Source organism: Nicotiana tomentosiformis, chromosome 1 (assembly GCF_000390325.3).
Source record: "Nicotiana tomentosiformis chromosome 1, ASM39032v3, whole genome shotgun sequence".
In the NCBI taxonomy this organism is placed as follows: Eukaryota; Viridiplantae; Streptophyta; class Magnoliopsida; order Solanales; family Solanaceae; genus Nicotiana; species Nicotiana tomentosiformis.
Window position 1 is genome coordinate 110,697,176 of NC_090812.1, and position 25,449 is coordinate 110,722,624.

General features: G+C 36.6%; 2 protein-coding genes across 3 annotated transcripts; one reads left to right on the plus strand and one right to left on the minus strand.

Moving 5' to 3' along the window:
• Nucleotides 1–7,489: 7,489 nt before the first annotated feature.
• LOC138908710 (uncharacterized) lies at nucleotides 7,490–7,894 on the minus strand. Its single transcript, XM_070199389.1, has one exon. It carries the CDS (start codon nucleotides 7,892–7,894, stop codon nucleotides 7,490–7,492), a length of 405 nt encoding a protein of 134 aa, XP_070055490.1.
• A 9,596-nt stretch (nucleotides 7,895–17,490) lies between these two features.
• Nucleotides 17,491–24,825, plus strand: LOC104090000 (protein NPGR2-like). Of its 2 annotated transcripts, XR_011412459.1 has the most exons (7): nucleotides 17,491–18,043; nucleotides 18,784–19,064; nucleotides 19,263–19,515; nucleotides 20,242–21,452; nucleotides 22,474–22,627; nucleotides 23,653–24,400; nucleotides 24,473–24,825. XR_011412459.1 is itself a non-coding variant. In XM_009595028.4 (6 exons), exons 2-6 carry the CDS (start codon nucleotides 18,807–18,809, stop codon nucleotides 23,967–23,969), a joined length of 2,193 nt encoding a protein of 730 aa, XP_009593323.1. In that variant the 5' UTR covers nucleotides 17,491–18,043; nucleotides 18,784–18,806; the 3' UTR covers nucleotides 23,970–24,825. The 2 variants fall into 2 exon arrangements, 1 of the variants encoding a protein (XP_009593323.1); XM_009595028.4 differs by having other exon boundaries at nucleotides 23,653–24,825.
• Nucleotides 24,826–25,449: the final 624 nt, after the last annotated feature.

The following is a 25,449-nucleotide window of genomic DNA, read 5'->3' on the forward strand; positions in this document are numbered from 1 at the left end:
CCTTTTTGCCTAGGGGGATCCAGTTCATAGTTCCGGGTAGAAATACTCTTCGCTCAGGATATTTTACGTAGTTTAACCCAGGTAGAACCTTTTTCGCCTAGGGGGATCCAGTTCATAGTTCCGGGTAGAAGTACTCTTCGCTCATGTTGCTTTTCGTAGTTTAACCCAGGTAGAACCTTTTCGCCTAGGGGGATCCAGCTCATAGTTCCGGGTAGAAGTACTCTTCGCTCAGGATGTTTTACGTAGCTTAACTCAGGTAGAACCATTTCGCCTAGAGGGATCCATCTCATAGTTCCGGGTAGAAGTACTCTTCGCTCAGTTTATTTTCGTAGCTTAACCCAGGTAGAACCTTTTCGCCTAGGGGGGTCCAGTTCATAGTTCCGGGTAGAAGTACTCTTCGCCCATGTTTGCATAATTTGGTTTAATCCGGGTAGAAGTACTATTCGCCCATGTTTGCATAATTTGGTTTAATCCGGGTAGAAGTACTCTTTGTCCAGTCTTGTTTTTCATAGTTTAACCCAGGTAGAACTTTTTCGCCAAGGGGATTCAACATTCTTTTTCCCAGTAATATAGGGCATCAACCCTTGGTTACATTTCCTTTTCAGTAATACAGGGTACCAACCCCTGGTTACATTTCCTTTTCAGTATAGGGTACACCAATCCCCGATCTCCTTACCAGTATAGGCTACACCAATCCCTAGCTGTGTTGTCCAATATAGGATACTTCATTCCCTAGTTGATTTGAGCTTAAATGCATGGTACACCACTCCCTGATATCATTGCCAATATATGGTATCCCATTACCTTGCCACATTTTCCCAACATAAGGTATACCAATACTTAGTTGAGACATTCTTTTGGGATCATGACCTTTTCAGGATACACCATTCCCTTTTATTTGCTTTCAATAAATAAGTAGTTTAGAATTTTGTTACAATAACTCACGAAATTTTCCTAGTGAAAATTGGGGCAGAAAAATTTCGTTCGTTTGTTTGTTGTGATGCCTGAGCAGGTTTTACCTCGAGGCACAGTGTTTAAGATGAACAAAAGAAAAGTCTCAATCAAAAATAAATAAAAGAAAAAGAAAAGAAAATGAATCCAAATGCAGAAGCTGATGGAAAGGATACAGACTATTCAAGACATGACTGAAGTTACGAGCTTCACATTTCCCGTTTTGCTCAGAAGAAGCCGTAGAAGAATGAACTAGCACTTACAGCTAGCAAGCATCAAGTTTCAGATCAGAGTTTGCATGAACAACCAGTCAAAATTCAAGATCAAGCTCCAAAAGACTTATAGATAGGAATCTTGTAACTCATAGTTGATAGGCTTGTTTAGTTTCTTTCAATTTTGATGTAATAGCAAGACCACGGACCAGAGCCTCGACGGAACCTCACTCGACTCTCCAACTCATCATTCCATCACTATCCTTGAACTACACGCGACCTGATTCCCTTATAACCCAGGATATGTAGGCACTCCAAAACCAGGACTCGGTTGCACCCTTATTTTTTCTTCCTCTTTTGAGTAACGATATGGTCAAAATTTAGTCACACGGCTCACTTTATCTTTGCCTGAAAACCTTTAATATTTTCAAGCAAAGAGGGGCATGCTGTGAGCACCTAATTTTTTACCGTGTTTGAGTATTTCCCGCTCCCATTTTTCCGCGCGTATCCCCACCATACCGGTCCCCCATGTCTTGTCCCCCCATTATTTTTGTCCCCCACGTCTTGTCCCCCCCCATTGTTTTTGTCCCCCCCATTGTTTTTGTCCCCCATGTTTTGTCCCCCTATGGTTTTTGTCCCCCATGCTTGTCCCCCCCCCTCCCCCCACATGCCTAAAATCAGCCAAAACAACCTTAAAAGGATCAGTTTTCAGTCCGAAAAGGGGGGGGGGAAATAGCCAAAAATCACTCCGAAAAACGGCTCCAAAAACACCTGAAAAATAGCCCTTTTCCAGCAAAAATTCGCTGCAAAAATAGCCAAAAACGCTGTTAAAAACAGCCAAAAAAAACTTGAAAACTCTCCATAAACCAGCCCTTAAACCATCTCAAAAATAGCTGCAAAAAGTCCGAAAAATAGCCGAAAATTACTCCAAAAACGGCTCCAAAAATACCTGAAAATAGCCCTTTTCCAGCAAAAATTCGCTGCAAAAATTAGCCAAAAAAAGGTGACGAAAATCAGCAAGAAAAAAAAAACCATTTTTCCAGTCAGAGAATCCAGCACCAAACCACCCCGAAACAGCCACTATTCCTATGTCAAAACAGAGGCTACCGGCGAGTTCGGGCTCCTTGTTTGAAGTTGCTGTTTGAGTCACTTGAGGTTCGAAAGCTCCAGTCCGAGGTTTTGTTGCTGTCTGTTTTCTCCGGGCGAGTTTGACAATCGGAGTCTCACGTTGCTGTATACATTTGGAGTTTTATATCAATACACATATTTGAAAAGCTTCACATAAAGTCTCCTTCCCCCTTTAATTAATTCTTTCATTTTTGCTCCTGTTGGTTTAAGTAAAAGTTCTGTCACTTAATTGATATCTTGTATTAGCATGCCTTTGTTTGTCGTCTTAATTCGCTAATTCATATTCTAGATATTTGCTTCATTATTTGCAGTTTCTGTCCATGTCACTTGCATTTGCAGTATTTCTATTTTGAGCATGTGTCATAGAGTTAAATATTATTTTATCTTTAGTTTATTTTGTGAAAGCTTGGAGAAGAAAGCTGTAAGAAATCTCACTAAGTCAAATGGGTCAATATGACTTGCTACGTGTGGTTTTGGGCCTAACTTTGTCAAGGCTGATAAATGGGTTGTACGTATTTGAGAAGAATTCATGTGATATCTTTACGTTGTAATTTCTTGCTAATTTTCATATGGTGTTGAAATGTAATTATGACTTTTCTCGGCCATCGTCTTTGTTTAGAGGATTAGTTGACATTTTAGCTTCTTTGGTTTGATTATTGGGTATTTAATGTTAGAATATTGATAATTTAATATGTGGCATTCACATCTCATAACTTAGTAGTAATGAATCGTGTTAATAATTTTAGTAATCAATTTTATCCTTTTTCCACCATTTTACTTCCATATATCATGGCCTTCACAACAATCTTAAATTAGCTTTAGAAAAATAACTTATAAACATCCGTAGCGTGATTTAGGCGCGATTAATAAATCATTGTGACTATGAGTACGATTCTCGTGGTATAGTCATGATACATAAATCTCAATTCAAGTGCGTGTTTCACGCAATTTGACCACAACTTGAAATAATTAAAATAAACACGTTGTGAATAGCAGGTGCGTTTCACGTGGCGCGGATTGCAATGTGTACAAAAACGACAAGTGTATGACATCGTAGCTTGTTCAAAAATAACTCCATAAATACTAAAAAATAAAGCGATTGAGTTAAATTATTAAAAGCGGCTTTAAAAGGTAAAAATGCACAATAGGTCTCAAATATGTATTAAATCAGATAATTAAGCCAAGTTGTAGTCAATAAAGCGACCGTGCTAGAACCACGGGACTCGGGGAATGCCTTACACCTTCTCCCCGGTCAACAGAATTCCTTACCCGGACTTTATTTTTTTGCGAACCAATAATAATAGAGTCAAACCTTCCTTTGACTAGGGATTCAAATAAAAGGTGACTTGGAACACCGGCAAAAAATCGATTTCAAGTGGCGACTCTATAAATAAAATAATCCTTATTTCAAAAATTGTCACTTTAATTGGAAAAACTCTTTAACCCACAATCCAAATACATTAATATCTTTTGGGGGTAGAAAAGGGGTGTGACAAAAGGCATACAGTTGGAGTATTGGACCAAGTACGACGTTGAGTTTCTGGAATCCCAAAATTTCATTAGCATATACTGCAACAAGCCTCGAGTAATTAGCAAAGACCTCTAAAGAAACCGAGATTCAAAGTTATTCCTCAAAATAAACATATTCAAGACATGTGAGTTTAGAAAATGCAATATTTCCAGTGAACTTATTATTAGCTCTTGGAGGTTTTCACTTTTCAAGATCACACCAAACTGCAGAAGAGCAATCAACAAATTATTAAAGAAATAAAATCATAATTAAACAATAACCCCTTCCCAGCAAGGACAATGTGGTCTATATTAAAGTTGTCCATTAATTAGACTATCATCAAGGACAAATTGATCAATATTGCTTAAATTGCCAAGTGCTTAGGCAAGATTACATTAACAAACATACTATAATTAATAAAGTTATGGTGGTTTGAAATTAATTCAAGCAAAGACTAGCTAATTACACAATGTTTGAGAACTTTGTCATATGAAGGATCTTTTCTTGCTAAATTAATTTTATACACAAAACACCCACACGTTCTACACATGATTTTCTTTTGCAAAATTACCATAATCAGATATAGATAAATCTTGAGAGATGTTACAATTTCCATCATTGAAGAAAATTCCTATTAACTGGACTATTATCAAGAACAATCTGGTGCAGACTGCTTAAGTTGCCAAGCGCTTAGGCAAGCATAGGTAAACATAGCAAAATCAATAAAGTTATGGTAGTTTAAAAATTAAATCAAGTCAGGTTAATTAAACAATGTAGAAAACTTTGTCATATGGAGGATTTTATGCACATGTTTTGCACTGAATCTTCTTTTGCAACATTACCTATTTGGGATAAAGTTCCAATGAAATCACAATCGAACATGGATAAAATCTTGAGATATGTTACAACTCTAATGCTCTGAAGAAAATTCCCATTGACTGGACTATCACCAAAAATAATCCCATCAGAATTGCTTAAATTGCTAACTGTTTAGACAAAAATTAACATAGCAAAACTAATAAGGCTGTAGTTATCTGAAAAAATAAATCTAAAAAAATTAGTAATTGTTTTGGCGGGTTTCTTACTATTGCAGCCATTACACTTTTGAAATTATTGCGATCAGTTGAACTCATTGACTATATGTTACACAATCTGTTACTGCTAATTTTAGTATACATATTTGATTTAAATATATAAAATTTTACAGCAACAAAAGAAAAATATTGATTTTGATGTGTCGGAATTGAAGATTTTGAAAGAACAAACCAAACAAGGAAAGTAATAAAACGAAAAAGTACTTAACTAAAATGCAAGAAATGACACTAGACATGCCCATCCTTGTAGGTGGGACAAAAAGAAAAGAAAAACAAGATAAATATAAGATTTGAACTTTTAACCTCACCTATAGAGGTGCAATTCATAACCATCGTATAATACTTTTAGTTTCGCGCGCGCGCACATAATATATATATATATATATATATATATATATATAAACACTTCAATAATTTGTTTAAAAAATATCACATTAATATATATGGTGTAGGGAGTGCCCCAAAAATCCCCTACATAATGCATCAAAAAGTGACAATCGATTCGAAAAAGATTATCGAACTTGGTGGAGGTACCTCTAATCACATCGATAATGAGCAGCCCCTAGTAATTCAATTAGGGTCTGTTTAGAAAGTCACTCGAAAATTAGAATTAGTGTAATTAGAATAGTTGTTCCGACTACACTATATAGTTCCGATAACACAAATAGCTATAAAAGAATAGTAGTGATATGCTATATAGTTCCGATAACATCAATAGCTAGGGCTGTGCATAATTTGGTAAAAACCGAATTATCATATCGAAACCGAAAATTTTGGTATTTGGCATTCGATAATTTGGTATTCAATATGGTATTTGGTTTAAGTTTTAAAAAATATTGGTATTAGGTATGGTATTTGGTATTTTAAAATGAAATACCGAAATATCGATACCGTACCGAAATATATATTATATTACACAATACGCATATTATTAATTATAACATAAATATAAAAATCTAAAATTTTAACTTTTCTTTATTCTCTAAGTTGATCAATTAACTCTAAGCAAGTAACAAAATATTTCTAATGATCAAATTTATTCTTTTATGTATAGTTTTCTCTCTCTCGGTTGATATTTGTTAGTTTTGGACAAAACTTTTGTCAACAAATATTTTTAGTTTTGTACTTTTGAGTACTTTAATTTAGAATATTACAGGCTATGAGTCTATGCACTAGTTAGTATTCAAACCGAATAAACCGAAGTTATCAAACCGAATAAATCGAAACCGAAAGGAGAAAAACCGAACCATACCGAATTTAATTAGGTACGATATTGATATTGCATTTTAAGAAATCAAATACCGAAAATACCGTACCATACCGATCGACGAACACCCTACCAATAGCTATAAAAGAATAGTAGTGATATGTTGATGGTTTCAATACTTCCCATACATAATTCTTTCTATATGCCAACGGGCGTTAAGATTGTAATATGTCCGCTGATATACTCAATGTTGCAGCTACAATATAATGAGATTTCATTATTCCTTAGTCAATGTCACAGAGTCAAAATAAACAAAGACTATTAACAAATCAATCCAATATAAGAAACTTCCATAACATTTTTAATTGAGAAAGAAACACAAGCAAAATCTGCCGGTAAGATAATTGAACAAAGTTAAAAACAATATTCTTACTAGAGTTAATGGAAAACTTAGAGTTGATCCTAAGTGAAGTACTTTCCAGAGAAAGATAATATTATTCCCTGTTAGGGGTCGGTTGGGAAATAAGTTATCCCATGATTAATTATCGGGATTAGTTATTCCACTCTTCCATGGGGATAAAAAATACTACAATCCCGGGATTGTAGTACTTTTTTATCCCCATGAGAGGGTGGGATAACTAACTCTGGGATAACTAATCCCGAGATTAGTTATACCACAATTTTATCCCAACCAAACGTGAGATAAACTCATCTCAAATTTAATCCTGAAATTAATTATCCTTTATCAATCGTACCAAACGAGCCCTTAAAGTTGTAGGGATGACAACAACAACAACAACAACCACTCAATGGATTCCCACAAGTGAGGTCTGGGGAGGGTAACGTGTACGCAAGCCTTACCCCTAGAGATAACAACAAAGGAAGTCAGAAAGATAACACCAGCAATGGAGCAGTAACAACAAAGGAAGTCAGAAAGATAACACCAGCAACGTAATAACCATAAAATAGAAAGAAAAGTAATAACAACAATCCGTAACAATGGCACAGTACTACAGACACAATGGAAGTAATAAGGACACAACAAGAACTACTAGCATCATAAGACAAAATACTATCAGGCTAGCCTCCTACAATCTAGCATGCAACCCTAATGAAGTCAAATGGACACAACTAGAGCTACTAGCAGTCTAAGATAAAATACTATATCACTAGCCTTCTACCTCCTAACATACAATCTTAATGCTCGACATCTAAAGCTTCCTATCAAGGGCCATGTCCTCGAAAATCTAAATCTGCACCATGTCCTGCCTGATCACCTCTCCCTATATTTCCTAGGCCACTCTCTACCTTTTATCATATCCGTCAAGGCCAATCGTTCACACTTCCTTATCGGGGCATCCGGACTTCTCCTCCGCATGTGCCCGAACTATCTAAGCCTAATTTCCCGCATCTTGTCTTCCATGAGAGCTATGTCCACCTTCACCCGGATATCTTTATTCATAATCTTATCCAGCCTAGTGTGCTCGCACATCCATCTCAACATCCTCATTTCTGCCACTTTCATCTTTTGGATATGAGAATTCTTGACTGGCCAACACTCTGCACAATACAATATGGTCGGTCTAACCACCGCTTTGTAGAACTTAGCTTTAAGTTTCAGAGGCATCTTCCTGTCACACAAGACGCCAGGCGCTAGCCTCCATTTCATCCACCCTACCCCTATAAGTTGCGTGACATCCTCATCAATCTCCCCATCCCCTTGTATAACCGACCCCAGGTACTTGGAGCTCCCTTTCTTGGGGATGATTTGAGAGGTAAGTCTCACGTCCATGTCCGCTTCTCCCGATACGCCGCTGAACGTGCACTCCATGTATTCTGTCTTAGTCCTGCTCAACTTTACTACAATAATAGGGACTAAATGAGAGATAGTAGTAAGTGCAAGGGGCAATATGCAAATACACAAAAGAGAGGAGAAGGTCGGTGTATCAGAGTATGTTAGAATGACAAATCAGTTAGTTAGTTAGTTAGTTAGTTAGAGAGATGAGATTCTAGAATATTCACTGTCATCTCCAGTTCTCTCTCGTCTTCTTTTTCTTCTCTGTATCTTAATTGTACATTGTTGACAATTTGTATCAATTCTAGAATACATGATTGCATATGTAGAAATGATCAATTAGCTCTCTCAATTTAACTCAATTAACATGTTATCAGAGCGGCAATCTGGTAATTAGGGTTCCGACGTAAAATTCCAGCGATCGGAGAGAAGTTTTTTGATAATCAAGTTCATACCCAATAGATATGGAAGGAAATGAGGTAACTCTACTTGAGCACAATCTTCCATTATTTCTTCAAGCTTCAGATTCTCATGTGTTAGTTTTAGTCCCAATAAAGCTCACATGACCGAAAAATTATGCCTTGTGGAGCAAGGCGATGAAATTAGCTATGGGGGAAAAAGGTAAGCTGGGATTTGTGGATGAAAGGTATGTTAAAAGCATGTACAGAGGAGAGCTAGCGGAACAATGGGAGAAATGCAATGCAATTATGCTCTCGTAGATTGGTAGCACAATTGTGAATAAATTGATGCTTGGGATTGTTTTTTGCATCAAATGCAAAGAAAGTATGAAGCGATTTCAAATAGAGGTTTGATAGGTATAGTTTAACGAGAATCTATCACATGTGGACAGATATAGCTACACTAAAACAAAGTACAAATTTAGTAACAACCAATTATTCTAGAATGGGTGATTTGTGGAATGAATTAGATGTGCTAGCCCCCAAGTCTTCGTGTGATTGTGAGGAATCTCGACCTTTACTTGAGCTTTTAGAGCAGATTAGTCTATTGCAATTTCTCATGGGTATGAATGAGAGTTACAACAATGTTAGTAGCAATGTTCTTATGAGAAGACTAGTTGTTTCAGTGAACGAGGCTTATGCAATAGTAACTTAGGAGGAAAGTCAGAGATCACTAGGAGTGGTTGACACAAATAGAGATCCCCTTACTATGATGGCACGAAAGACTCAGGGATTCAAGCCTAAGAAGTTTGGGTTGGTCTGTGGGCACTGTGGCTACAAAGGACACTTGAAAGAAAATTGTTATAAAATCATTGGCTACCCAGCAGATTTCAAAAGCAAAAAGAAGTTTCAAAATGGAGGACCAAAGACTTATGCTAATGCAGCAAGCACTGAAGTGCTGGGATAAAATGTGAATCAATTTCAAGGTCATGTACAGACATGGGACCAATACAATCAGATGGTAGGACTACTAAACAAACCACCAGCTAGACAATACTCATCCAATATGGCATGTATAATTTCCTTATTATTCAATGCTTCAATGATAGATTGAATAATATATTCAGGAGCTACACATCACATTGATCACAATAAAGAGGTCCTAAGTAATGTTAAAAGTATGAAAAGTCAGAGTAATAATGGAGTGCAGTTACCAACTGGAATAAGAGCAAAGATAGCACATACTGGAAATGCAAAATTTTCAGCAGATTAGTGGGTAAAGAATGCGTTACATGTCCCTGATTTTAAGTTCAATCTATTGTCAATGTCAAATCTTACTAGGGATCTCAGGTATTGGGTCAGCTTCAACCCCGATTTCTGTCTGATTCAGGAACTCTTCAGTGGGAAGGTATTGGGGATTGATAGAGAATCAGAAGGTTTGTATTTGCTGAATAAGCAGGCAACAATGTTAACTGGTATGGTTCAGAGAAAAGGAACATAATCTACTCTTTGGCATCTGAGGTTGGGACATGCAACTATGAGGACTGTACATCACATTCCAAGTATAAAGAATAAAGTTAGCAGTAATGAAGTTAGTGATTGTGATATATGTCCTTTAGCAAAATAATGTAGATTACAACTTCCTATAAGTACTACTAGATCAACATCTATTTTCTAGTTAATTCATCTAAATGTCTGGGGACCTTACAAGGTACCCGCATATGATAGAAAGCAATACTTTGTCACTATTGTGGATGATTTTAGTAGGTACACTTGGGTTTGTTTGATACATTCCAAATGTGAAGTGATAGTTGTGTTGTAGAATTTTCTTTCCATAATAAAGAATCAATTTACTGCTACTGTAAAGATTTTAAGATATGATAATGGCTAAGAATTTTTCAATTCTAAGTGCAATGAACTATTAACTTCACTTAGTATTATATATTAAAGTAGTTGTGCTTACACTCCACAACAGAATGGCACAGTAGAAAGAAAGCACAGGCACATCTTGGAGATGGTAAGAGCCTTAAAATTCAGAGTGGTGTCCCTATAAAATTTTGGGGAGAGTGTGTGAGAACTGCAGTTTATTTAATAAATAGACTGCCTACACCAGTATTAGAAGGAAAAACTTCATATGAGCTATTGTATAAAAAAACAACCCAGTATTGAACATCTCAGAGTCTTTGGATGTTTGGGTTATGCAAGCAGCTTGCCAAGAAAGGACAAATTTGCTCCCAAAGCCAAGAAGACATTGTTTCTTGGTTACTCTGACACTAAAAAAGGATACAAGTTATATGACTTGGAAAATAGAAGTTTCCTTGTGAGTAGAAATGTTACCTTTCAGGAGCACATCTTCCTCTTCAAAGACATAGGCAACATTGAAGACGACATGTTCACTCATTGTCCAGCTCACACTCAACTACTATCACCAGACACTCCACCTATCTATTCTTCACCAACACAACAACATGGGCCTACTAACAACACCCATGTACATTTTGCACTAGCACAACATCAGGAGGATCATGACAACAGTCCCGTACCCTCTGAGGATGGGTTAGTTGCTCAGAACCCCTCTCTTAGTGATGTTGAACCAGAAGTTCACCAATTTGAAGGGGAGATAGAAAGCAAGGTAGATGTTGGTGAAGTGTTTAAGCCAACAATTCATGTAGTCTTACCTACAACTGTCCCAACTGAACCAAAGATTCAACCAGTTGTATCTTCTATTAATACAGAGACACAACTAGCTCAGCCTTCAGGATCCACCAAGCCTAAAAGGAATTCAGCTCCTCCTACTTGGCACAAGGATTATGTAATCCATACTAAACCATCAGGTAGCAACAAATATCCCTTGTCTTCACACATTGCCTACCATCATCTGTCACCAACATATCAATCCTACCTGGGAGTGTTCTCAACACAGACTGAACTAAAATCCTTCAAGGATGCTGCTCAGGATCAGAATTGGATTGCTACACTGGAACAAGAGATTAAATCTCTCGAGGAAAATAATACATGGGAGATAGTAGATCTCCCTGTTGGGAAGAAACTCATTGGTTCAAAATGGGTCTACAAAATCAAGCATAAGGCCAATGGAGAAGTGGATAAGTTTAAGGCAAGGTTGGTTGCCAAGGGCTATACACAACAAAAAGGATTAGACTATCATGAGACTTTTTCTCGTCATTGTGAGGATTGTGATCAGTGTTGCAACCTCAAAAGATTGGCTCTTATTTCAAATGGATGTTAACAATACCTTCCTTCAAGGTGATTTAATTAAAGAAGTTTACATAGATCTTCCGTAGGGATTTCACAGACATGGGGAGTACAAGGTAAGAATGGCAAGTGGGCCGGTCCAGGCCCGGGACCGCGGGCCAAACGGGCTAAATGGGCCAGGACCATTTGGCCCGGTTTTAGCGGGCCTGGGCCGATCTCGTGGGCCGATCCTATGATTTGGGCCCGTCAGGCCCGGTTTTAGCGGGCCAAACGGTCCCAACGGCTATTTTTTTAAAAATATATATATATATTTTTAAAAAAAATATAGCCGTTGGGCTGTCAAAAATAGCCGTTGGCTATTTATAAAATAGCCATTTAACCCCCAAACTTTGTTTTAATCCCAAACTTTTTATAATTATACTTTTCCCCTAATTTCAACTATAAATACCCCATCATTCTTTCATTTTTTCTTACAAAATCATCAATCTATCACAATCTCTCTCTAATTTTCTTCTATAATTGCTACTATTGCTTACTTTATTGTTACAATTTGTGAAACAATTGTGAAGTTGGTGAATTGAAGTCTTCAACGATAATCAATTTCCAACAAGTTGTTCGTCAATTCGGTAAACTCGTTCCAACTCTTAAGTTTTAATATTATAATTTTGTTTGTGTTTATTTATTTTCTATAACTTTATTAATTAAAGATGGATTCCTTAAAAAACTTTTTGGTAAAAATAAGGGAAAATCCAAGAGTGACGAATGTAGTGCTCAATCTGTTCCTCCCCCACTGCCCTGGGCTCCCCGAACCAAACTCCATATACGTCCTACACCTACTATTCTTGATAGCGATAATAGTTTATTACAATTTACTGAAAGTCAATTTTTCTATAATATTAGATCTGGTGAACAATTAGACCATGAATTAATGAATGCTCTTTATTCTAATCCAACTATTGATGAAAATGATGACGAGGAAATAGATTTTGATGAAACTCAACCGGATGATGATACACTAACTAGTCCTGCTCCTGATGTTAACCCAACTAGTGGTAACCCTACTAATCCAAATGATGCCCTATTTGATACTACTGTTACTACCCCTACTTTTTCTAGACAACCTAGCAAACGGACGAAAACATCTCCCGTTTGGCCATTTATTACTCAACTAATTCCAGAAAATAAGGCTAAGTGTAAAATTATGGCACGTAGTTAGTTTAGGTTGACCCTAGTACCGGTTCAAATCAATTTCAATCAGGAATTAACACTGTTACCGGTGGTATTTTATATTATGATCCAAAAAAAATATCAGGAAGAATTGGCAAAAATGGTAACTGTTATGTGTTTACCCTATAGTTTTCCTTCTGATCCTAACTTTGTGCATTATATTAGAAAAATATTTAATCCTACTTATAAAGATTTTCCTTGCACAACCGTAAAGAGCGATATTTATAAATATAAACATGAATATGAACAATATTTACGCTATTTATTTACTCATATAAATTATCGTGTTGCTATTACAACTGATATTGGTAGAAGTGGTAACGACTGTAATTACCTTACTGTTACCAGTCATTGGATTGATGATGATTTGATAATGCAAAAGCGCATTATTTCTTATAGAATAATTAATTCACGTCACACAGGGCAGTTTATTGCTAGCACGGTTATAGCTATTTATAGATATTTTTACATTAGTGATAAAATAATATCAATTTCAATGGATAATGCTACTAGTAACACAAATGCGTAGTGGTAGCCTTGCTTACCACTACGCTAAATCCTACATTTAGTGATATTTTTCATATTAAATGTATTTGTCATATTTATCATTTAATTGTGGATGATGGTATGAGAATTTTAAATATTGAAATTGAAAAGGTTAAAATGGCTCTTAACTGGCTTTTTTATTCAAACCGTAGAAACAGACTTAGAGAATATTTTAAAAGATGCGATGAATTTGGCCTAAGAGAAATAAAGGCTCCTAAACCTTGTCCAACTAGATGGAATTACATGTATGAAAGTTTGGTTGTTGCATATGAATATAGAAACCCCATAAACTCAACATTTAATGCACATGTAAGTGATGATGATGAGCACCTTACAAATGGGGATTGGACTAATGTTAAAATACTTGTAGAATTTTTAGAAAAATTTCATATTGCTACAAATGAATTTTCTGGGCAATATTATCCTACTATTTCTAACTGTTTAGTTTATATTGCAGAACTTGCAAATTTGTTTGCTCATTTTTCAGAGGGTGGGGAAATTTATAAACTTGCTATTGATTCTATGAGAAAAAAGTTTAAAAAATATTTTTTCCCTATTCCCCCTATTTATGGTGTTTCTACTTTGTTAAATCCTTGTATGAAATTAGGAAGTCCTCATTTTTGGTATTAAACTGTTTATAATGGTTTAGCACTTAAAGATGAGGAATTGTCTCAACTTCCGGAAACAATAGCCTCAATTAGAATAAATGCTCAAACTATTTTTAATACATATCAAGTTGCATTAAATCATGCTAGACCAAATGTTCCAACTCATTCTTCTTCTGATTCTCAATCATCTAAAAGAACTGCGGGAGTAAGAGCACTTAGTGCTTGGGCGGGGTTTAGGGGTTCTCAAGGTTCTAGTAGTAGTGATTTTTCACAACTAAATGAGCTTGAAGTTTATTTGTCGCAGAGAATTGAGGAAGTGAATCCCGACGGTTCCTTTAATCTTTTGGAATGGTGGAAGGACAAAGAAAAATACTTTTCCGGTTCTTTCAAGGATGGCCCGAGACATTTTAACTATTCAAGCTTCAACAGTGGCATCAGAGAGCGCTTTCAGTCAAGCAAGACTTCAACTCGGTGATTATAGAGCGTCTATGAGGGAGAGTTTGGAAAAATTAGTACTTTTCAGAGATTGGATCCGGTCGGAAAGAAGAAATTTTGGACTTGCTGAATCACAACCAGATGAAGACGAAGCTTACAAAGAAATGCTAGCTGAACTTGCGGAGGATGTTGCTTCGCCCGGAAGTGGCGATGACCAAGCAACTTTTCCGCCACCACCAACGAAAATTCCTCTGGACCTTGATAGATTTATGAAGTTTGTAAGAGATACCATGTAACTTGTATGAACAAAAAATAGTATGTATTATGTAACTTATATTTTGGCACATCTTGATTAGTTTCTTTTTCTTCTCAATGGTGGTATTTGCACTTTGTTGTGCTCATTCCATAGGGGGATGAAGACTAAGAAAGATATTGCCATATTTTTTAATGCTATATTATTTCCATATATATATATACATCTTATATATAGTATATAAGATGTATATATAGCTTACCGAATATAGCTTATATATATATATTTAATATATATACTATACTATATATACATCTTATATATAGTATATAAGATGTATATATAGCTTATCGAATATAGCTTTTATATATATATATATATATATATACTTTTTATATCGATATACTATATATACATCTTATATACTATATATATATATACATTTAATATATATACTATACTATATATACATCTTATATATAGTATATAAGATGTATATATAGCTTATATATATATATAAGCTATATATATATATATAAGCTATATATACATCTTATATACTATATATAAGATGTATTTATTATATATATTCGATATTAAATATTGAATATTAAAATTTAGGATGTTAAATAAAATTTAGGTCACAATTCTATAATAAAATTTACAAAGCATTGCCTTAGATATTTTTTTTAACATCCTTTTGTCTCTAATATCTATTTAATTTTTTAAAAAAATATATGTTGGTCCCACTTAGCCCGTTTAGCCCGGGACCAAACGGTCCCTGTCCCGAACCGGTCCATACAAAAAGCCCGTTTAGGCCCTGGCCCGTTTGGCCCGTTTAATTTGGGACCGGGACCGTTTGGACCGGCCTACTTGGCCCGTTTAGGCCCGGGACCGGCCCACTTGCCAGCCCTAGTACAAGGTGTGTAGACTATTGAAATCCCTTTATGGATTGAAACGGGCATCAAGTCAATGAAACATCAAACTCACAAATGCACTCCTACAAGCTGGATACACTCAGAGTGCCGATTATCATTCCTTGTTTACCAAGAGGCATGAAGGAGATATTGTGATAATTATGGTTTATGTTGATGATTTTTTAATAACTGGAAGTGAGAAGTTCCTCATTGACCAAGCAAAAGACACTCTACATAGTTTCTTTAAGGTGAAAGACCTAGGGGAACTAAGATATTTTTCGAGAATTGAAGTTATGAGATCAAAGAAAGGAGTGTAGCTGAATCAGAGAAAATATGCATTGGAGTTAATCACTGATGCAAGCATGAGTGGTTGCAACCCAGTAGCAACTCCAATTGAGTTGAATCAGAAACTAATAACTGTTGACTATGACAGTCATGTTGGAAGAACAGATGATCCTCAACTTGAAGATGTAAGAGCCTATCAAAAACTTATTTGGAAGTTAAATTACCTCACAATCATAAGACCAAACATCTGTTTTGCAGTGCAGGTATTGGCCAATTCATGCAACAACCCAAAAAGTCTCATCTAGATGCAACCTTGAGGGTTGTAAAATACATCAAATCAACACCTGTATTGGGAATACTACTGAGAAGAGGACATGCATCAACACTCACAACCTTTTGTGACTCAGACTGGGCAGCCTGTCCAAACATAAGAAGATTTGCGACAGGGTATATTATAAAATTTGGGGATTCTCTGTTGTCATGGAAGTCCAAGAAGCAACGGACAATTAGTAGAAGCTCGGCAGAAGCAAATTATAGATGTATGGCAGCTGTGATGGCAGAAGTCGTCTGATGGTTGGACTATTGGAGGAACTAGGAAACAAAGTGGAAGTACCAGTCATCTTGCATTGTGATAGCAAGGCAGTTATGCAAATAATTGCAAATCCTATATTTCACGAGCAGACTAAGCATATTGAAATAGATTATCACTTCGTCAGGGAGAAACTCAAGAATGGACTAATCACAGCCCAGTACATACCTACAAAAATGCAACTAGCAGACCTGATGACAAAGGGCTTGAGTGTAGCACAACATCATTCCCTATTATCCATGTTAGGAGTAGAAAATGTCTTCCACTTACCAGCTTGAGGGAGAGTACTACAACAATAGGGACTAAATGAGAGATAGTAGTAAGTGAAAGGGGGCAATATGTAAATACACAAAAGAGAGGAGAAGATCGGTGTATAAGAGTATGTTAGAATGACAAATCAGTTAGTTAGTTAGTTAGTTAGTTAGAGAGATGAGATTCTAGAATATTCACTGTCCTCGTCTCCGGATCTCTCTCGTCTTCTTCTTCTTCTTCTTCTTCTTCTTCTTCTCAACTGTACATTGTTGACAATTTGTACCAATGCTAGAATACATGATTGCATGTGTAGAAATGATCAATTAGCTCTCTCAATTTAGCTCAATTAACAAACTTGAAACCTTTAGACTCGAGGGTCTGGCTCCAAACCTCCAACCTCTCGTTAATACCGCCTCGCGTCTTATCGATCAGAACTATATCATTAGTGAATAACATACACCATGACACCTCCCCTTGAATATGGTGTGTCAAAGCGTTCATCGCCAGAGCAAATAAGAACGGGCTGAGCGCAGATCTTGGTGTAACCCCATACCAACCAGAAAATGTTCCGAGTCGCCCCCACAGTCCTAACACATAGTCTTATTTCTATCATACATGTCCTTGATCACCATAATATAAGCTACCGAAATACCTTTCACCTCGGCCATCTCTAGGACCTTATCATATTGCTAGTAGTTGATGAAAGACGAGCACATGATTAGGTAAAGCATTTACTCATAAAAAGACAACATTCATTATTTTTCAGCTTCTAGAATTGATGAAATTGAGATTAACTTTTGTCAGTTACTGCTACCAAAAGACCGTTTTCTTAATTTTTAACAATGTCCGTTGACAGAGTAAATTCCAAGTGGCAGAAACTTTAGATTACTAAATTCAAGAATTGTCTTTTTACTAACTACTTTATTCCTAACGATATGAATCTTCTTGTTTACGATTTCAGCACAAGTGCCCACATACTTTTGCGTGGATACCACCCACCCACCCCTTTTAAAGTCACAACCCAATATCATCATTGGTTTCTGAGACTGTTCTTGGAACTGTGTTATTAGTAATTACTATAATTTACACACAGAAGTGGAGAATTTTGAGATAATAGAGAGAGTGCCCATATAGCCTTTTTGGTGGATTCAGCTCAACCACCTATTCAAAGTGTCCCTACACACAAACCCAAATCATTTATTGGATTCTGAGACTGTTCTTGAACTGTGTTCTTATTGTGGTAATTTACATAAAGTGGAGAAATTTCCCAAGATAAGAAAAAGAAAAGTTTGAAGCTTTATAGGATTCTTTGGTTGATCACAGAAAGATTGGAGTTTTGATTGGAGATAAAAAGTATGGGAACTGCAGTGGCTGGCTTGTCTTGTTTCCAATTCTTCTTCTTTTATTCACCTAATTTTGAAAGGTATAATTCCTTCTTCCTATTCCAATTCTTTCCTTTTCTTGGTATATGATGGGCCCCTCATTCTCTTAGGCCTCCTAAATTGGTCATGTCTAGTTTATTATAATGATGTTTTGCAAATATGGAGCATAATTCTTTCTGATTGAAACTTACTTACTTGGTATCTAAAGGTGTTTTTGTTTTCCACTACTTTCTATGTGACTTAGAAAAAGGAAAAAGAAGAACCATTTTGTTATTGATGGTCATAGGCTCATAGCATTTAAGGGACAGAATTTAAGTTTGGAGATGGATGTAGATAATATAGGAATTTTGTCGATGTGCTTTAACTTTTTCACTTTTTGGTTTAGATGGTGACTGACCAAACTAAATGGTGTAACTGGACAGAAGGGATTATACTAACAGTAATTTATTATTTTTGGGGAAAGTTATTTACAATAGTGGGATGTTGGGTTTTGACAGAAACTGTTTCAATTGACTGCAATCTTCTGTAACAGCTGAAAAATATTTCAATTGATCTCCCTCCCTCTGAAAGAAAGGAAAGAAATATATGGCTGGCAAAGCAGTAAATTTATTGAGGGGGAGGCATTAATATGATTGATCTTCTTGATCTGAATCCTCTTATCCTTTTCTTTTTGTTATCTCGTTGTTGCGATACTAAAATACAGTGGTAGTTGTAATTCTAGCTATTTTCCTTGTCAAATGAGCTTAATTCGTTGTTGTTGGCGGCATTGCTGATAATGAAGGATTGTGAGAGAGACTGTAGAATATGAAGAATGTTAATTGGGTCAACAAAAGAGGAAGACCTCGGACTAGTTTGAAAGTGCGCAAGATAATGAATTGCCTATGCTCGTCTGAACAAATTCTGATGGACGAAATAATCCCATCTCCTGAATCCCTTGCAACTAAGGATTACACAGCAAGTGTTCATTCATCACAAGCTGGAAAAGCTGGCCTAAAGCCTGATACTGGCAATATTGAAGAAGCTGAATCATCTTTGCGTGAGAGTGGTTGTTTGAATTATGAGGTCACTTCCCTGCTTTATTACATGCAAATCGTTTCCTTTCCTTTTGAAGGTCTTCTTGTTCCCTTCTCCCTTTGGGCCTGCAATGTTAAGTCTACCTTTCGTTTATCATGTCATTCTTAAATACTTCAAAGCTCAATTTGCATGTAGCAGAATTTCCATTTGGCGGCAATTTAACTAAAGACATCAATATTTTTCTAGGAAGCAAGAGCATTACTAGGAAGATATGAATACCAAAAGGGGAATATAGAGGCTGCTCTACATGTTTTTGAAGGGATAGATATTGCCTCGGTGACTCCTAAGTTGAAAATCGCCCTTGCCGAAAGAGTGAAAACTCAAAAGAGACGTTCACAGAGTTTTTCTTCGCCACCAATGTCCATAAATGCTGCGAGTTTGCTCCTGGAAGCAGTCTTTCTCAAAGCAAAATCGTTGCAGGCGCTTCAGAGGTACAAAGGTAGAGTATGTGTTTAGTCAATATCTGTATTAGCACGTCTTCGTGCAACAGTCATCTTCAATATGAAAAAGCTTTTTCAGTTTGCTTCATTTATTGATTTTTTTCTTCTATTACTGTCTTCCCTAATGTTTCCTCTTTCTGGAAATTGTTGGCTTTCTCATCAGTTTTCCATGATATGCTCATGTTGAAATTTTTATATGTCTGCCCTAGCTGTCTGTACTTTTGTTATTTTACCCATTCTTCACTTCTCAATTATTTCGTGATTGAAGCATAGTTGATTAATATTGTTGACGCATCCTTCACTTATCCATTAATTGAGCCAATAAATTATCCTGAAAACTCTTTGGATCGCGTTGCTTTTATGCTTTTGGATTTTTCGACAACGTACTGATTTCATACTCTTGATGAATATGGAGAACAAAAAATGTAATCTATAATTCTGCTACTCTCCCATCCCAAGTATATCAGGTTATCCTAAAAACTTTACTCTTTATCAGATTATTAGCATTATGCACAGTCATTTTTTGTTAATTTTCATCAAATAATCCTTTAATTAGGTGTTCTGATTCATATACCTTTTTACTTGTGATTAATGTTTATTCTGCAATGTGTATGTATGTTTGATTGTATGGACAAGGTGACAAGAGAAAATATCTACCTGAAAGTTTAACGACTGAAAGTTCTCACCCTATTCAGCTAATTCATTTCCAATATATATTTTTGCAGAAGCTTCTCAATCATGTACAGTAGTTCTGGACATTCTCGAATCTTCTTTTCCAGCAGGCTTTCCTGAAACCTTTGGTAGTGACTGTAAATTGCAGGACACTCTCAGCAATGCTGTTGAGCTGCTCCCTGAATTATGCAAACTTGCAGATGCTCCTCGAGAAGCAATTATGTCATACCGCCGAGCTCTTCTGCATCCATGGAAACTTGAGATCCAGGCTACTGCAAGGATTCAGAAAGAATTTGCCATTTTTCTTCTCTATAGTGGAGGTGAATCATGTCCACCTAATCTCCGATCTCAAATGGACGGTTCATTTGTCCCCAGAAACAATATTGAAGAGGCTATTCTTCTCTTGATGATTTTGTTGAAAAAGATTTCTCTACAAAGGATTGAGTGGGACCCTTCAATTCTTGACCATCTCTCATATGCATTATCTATATCATGGGGTCTAAAGGCTTTGGCTAACAAAGTAGAAGAGTTGCTTCCCAGAACTATAGATCGGCAAGAGATGTATCTTATCTTAGCTCTATGCTATTATGGAGAGGAAGATGACTTCGCTGCATTGGACTTGTTGCGGAAACTGTTTAGTACAGAGGATCACACTTGTGTTCCAGGTTTGTTATTGGCTTCAAAATTATGTGCTGAAATCCCAGATTGTGCAAACGAGGGGATAATTTATGCTCATACAGCTATTGGAATCGAGCAAGAAAGATGCAGTCAGTTGATGGGTGTTGCCCATTGTGTATTAGGCCTCTCACTTTCAGCTCATTCTAGAGCAATGGCGACAGATTCCGAGAGGGTTAAGATACAATCAGAAGCACTTAAGTCCTTTGAATCTGCTGGGAAACTGACAAAGATGAGTGATGCTAATGTCATTTATCATCTTTGTCTAGAAAATGCAGAGCAAAGGAAGTTGGATGCTGCAGTCCATTACGCAAAGTGGTTGCTTAAATTGGAAGGTGGTTGTACTTTGAAAGGGTGGATGTTGTTGGCTCGGGTATTATCAGCTCAAAAACGGTTTATGGATGCTGAAACTGTTATTAATATTGCCTTAGACCAAAGTGGAAAGTGGGATCATGTAGAACTGTTGAGGACCAAAGCTAAACTCCAAATTGCGCAGCGTCAAGTGAAAAATGCTATAGAAACATATACTCAGCTTCTTGCAATTCTTCAGGTTAAGAGAAAAAGCTTCAGATTGGGGGAAAATCTCAAGGTAAGTGAGTCTTGTCCTTACAAGCTGAAATGGAGCATCTAAGCTTCTTTACATCCGTCTTATTTGACGCTTGAAACGGTTGTGAGGGGCTTGCAAGTAAAATGACTATAAAGCTTTTTATACGTAAACTCTTTAGAGGTTGAACTCTTTTATATGGACTATGTATCAATTAGCCAACTGGTTAGCTAACAATTGTTCTGGCTGTGTCTGCTAATATAAAAATATCATGGCTATCGAAAGCCAACAAAGTTACCCTGTCATTCATAGATAAATAATCTCCTAGGCAAAATAAATGGGTGACTTCACAGTACAGAAGATGACGAAGAGTAGCGGAGTGTGCAAGGCGTATGGACAGAGGAAAAGGTTAAACAATTAGATAGAAGGGGGAGAACTAAGTGGGGACTGAACACCTGTAGCATGCCTTATTGCTGCCTAAAACTAATTTCTTGGAGATGCTTCAAGATTGTGTGTCTCAATTAAACCAGGCTGCTCATGCAAACACTCTGTATTGGCGTTGGCAGGCTAAAGCACGTCTTTACTTCTCATGTAAAGTCAAAGTCTCCTGTTTGTTCCATTGGGTTACATATTGCATAATTGTCTGGTATTGCACAACTGAATGATATAGCTTTTCGATTTGGTAAAAAGGAAAAGTCTTTTCCTTCTTTTTGTGTGTGTGTATATGGGTGGGGTTGGGGTAGGTATGAGAGGGGAAGGCCATGCCATTGGCTTTATTAGTCTCTCTCTCTGATTTTTAGAAGTGTGATTGTTATAAATGTTAGGATTTTTCTTTTGGTATTTCTAACCAGCTTTGGTTTTTAGGATGGAGGAAAAGTTTTGAGTTGATTTGGTTCGCTTCTCCTTAAGCCTCATTTTAAACCTTAAGCAGATTAATATTTTAAATGTCCACTTGTCCTTCTTAGGGATAATTCCTTTTCTGGTGTAACGCTTTTTGCTGCCTTACTTTCTTGAAACAGTATTTTGTGGAGGAAGAAATAAAAATTTGATTTTATATACATAACAGGACTTTGGAGACCATTGCAGAACATTGGAGCTGGAAACCTGGCTAGATCTTGCCTCCATTTACATAAATTTATCTCAGCGGCGAGATGCGGAGATGTGCCTTTCCAAAACTGAGGCCATTTGTTCATATTCAGCTCGGAGATCGTATACTGCTGGTAGATATAATCTCACTCATATTTTCCCCTGTCTGTGCTCATTATTCCAAACACATGCATGTAACTCAAAGTGTTCACTCTTGTTGTTGTATATTCATGAGAAGACCGACAAACACATAATTACAAGTCCTTGTCAATTATAGTCAATTTGACTATTCTGTAAATGCGACAGTGGAAGGGGAGAACTTTCTTGGCAGACGATGTTATGTTAGACCAGTGCCTCATAGGACTGGAATCATTTATCCAGTGTCACGGAGAAATTCATCGGTGCTAAAGAGTTTTTATCTGCTCTCTTAAGAGTTTTATAAACTCTATCTGATATTATGGGACTACGCTTCTATTGGAATGCCTTTAGATGATCCACTTAGTTCTAAAAGAGCCCCACGTTAACTATACCCAGGTTTAGAAGAATAATTTCAACCTTTCTGTGATGCTTTCCCCACTGAACCTACTTTATACAAAAGTTCCTATATTATGTGAATTTTCCCTTTCATCGCTGCGTACTTAACTTGCAAGTCATATAACTCCTTGAATTCCGTTAAACCTTCTCTCTTATATATCCAAGGATGTTGAATTTGGCTATTGTTTTCTAGGCTTTTTAGTGTTTACCAACAGATAGTTCATAGTTCCATAGATGTCTGGTGCTTCAGCTATATACAAATATAAGGGTCAGGAAAATTCAACTGATTGATGATATCATCTGTGCGGGCAGTGTGTGGATGTGGGGAAATCAACTGTTTGTTTGCCTACATTCTTTTGGTTATCAGCTCCAGCATCAATAGTTACTGCCGGTTATAGTTTGTTAATGTCACCTTGCAAAATTTTATAAGATGGTAAATGCATCCCCCATTCTTGATTCAGCTACTTCTTTATAATCTTGCTGGTTCCTACTTTGGGCGGGCATAGCAAATTTGATGTCTACTTAACACTGTTTATTCACACTTGTGTCGTTATGTGCAATTTACTCTTTATGCTAATTAGCATGCCATTCTGATCAAGGAGTATATTTTTGGTGATATACTCAGGTTTGCTTAACCAATCGAAGGGCCTATATAAAGCAGCGCTGAGAGACTATTGGAATGCTTTGGCTGTTAATCCGTCCCATGTTCCAAGTCTGGTATCAACTGCAGTAACGCTTAGGAAGATAGGTAAACAGTCTCCTGCAATTATTCGAAGCCTTCTTACGGAAGCACTAAGGCTTGATCGGATGAATGCTTCTGCATGGTATAATCTGGGTCTGCTTTACAAGGAGGAAGGTTTAGGTTCAGCATTGGAAGCTGCTGATTGTTTTGAAGCCGCTATTCTTCTGGAAGAAACTGAACCTGTCGAACCATTTAGATGACTTCCTCCCTGTATATAATTTATCACAGATTTTCAAATTACAATCTCTGCAGCTGATGAATCCATCTCGCGAGATGTGAATTTGTATTTTAATGAGGTGAGGAGTGGGAAGAGTATCAATAATGCTTTTGTTTCTTGACCATGTTTTTGAAGCTTGGCAGTCGAGGAGAGTCCAAAGAGTCCACTATTGTACTGCAGAAACTTTCTTGCCTTATGTTTGCAGTATTCCAAGTCCTATACCTATTGTTCTGAAGCCACCCTAAAACTGCATTCTTGAGACCAACATATTGTGGAAAATTTGCTTTGGTCGAGAGGTACAGTTTTATTTTGGGTTCAGGAAAGGGTCAAGGAAGAATTTCTCGGATAACACTGCTGTTGATTTCTGAAGCTGGAGCTTTTGGCAAGTATTGGAACAGCCGAATGCATCATCAGGTACTATTCAACTAAGATATATAGCTTTAAAAGTTGAAGCTCATTACTCATGAGAGCTACTGGTACCTCCAGATCTTATAAGAATAGGGGAGACTGAAGACTTGCTACAACTTTGCCCCTCCATTATACTATTAAACAGGGGAAAATAAAGGAGAAAAAAGAGGAAAACAAGAGTTAAGTGCATCATCTATGATATTTATCTCTCAGTTAGTGATCAACACGCACTGCATTTGGTCTTCTTTGTTCTTAGATGCTCATTAAAAAACATAAAAGATTTGGCGCGGAGGGTCAGGGACACTGGTGTGGACTGTGGAGTGATAGATTTACTGTGATCTTGATGTATTCGGCTTATTGCGCCATCTGTGTTCATAAATTGCCCTTTACATAAAAAAGAAAGGTAAAAATAATTGATGGTTGCCCCTTGATCTTCTTAGTACTGGTGCTTCTCCTTCCTTAGTCCTGTTTCTCTAAAGATGGTTGCATTTTGCTGGAGACTTGCTAAATAACTAGTACTCAATCTAATGTTGGATGGGAGTAACGTTTACATGTCTAAACTAGTTGCCAAAAACTTAAAAGTTTAGTCAGAATTATGTGTTGGTGGAGGGTAACAATTGCTCGATGATATAGTCAGCCAGCTGGTTCGGATACCAAGTTACTCAAAATTTTATAACAAAGAGAAAATATATGTTACTAAAAAGGGAATCATGTTGTGAAATGTGTTACAAAAAAATAAGAGTGACGAGCTATTATCCTGTTTGGCAAAGAGTTTGTACAACTTATAATGACTCTCTCTTAAATTGCGATTTAGATAAATCTATCTTCTCCAATTAATTGAACAAGCCTGAGGAAAGCTTAATAGAACCTGATATTTCGTGAAGGTTATACATACAATATAATTTTCTAACAAAACTTTAACCAATAACCTTTCGCTACCGATAGATCCGCCCCGGCCCCTCCCCTCCCCTCGTCACTATCACCAAGAAAAGGAAGAATTGGGGCTGCTATCTTCCAATCATTTATAATTACTAATCACAGCATAATAATTTTTT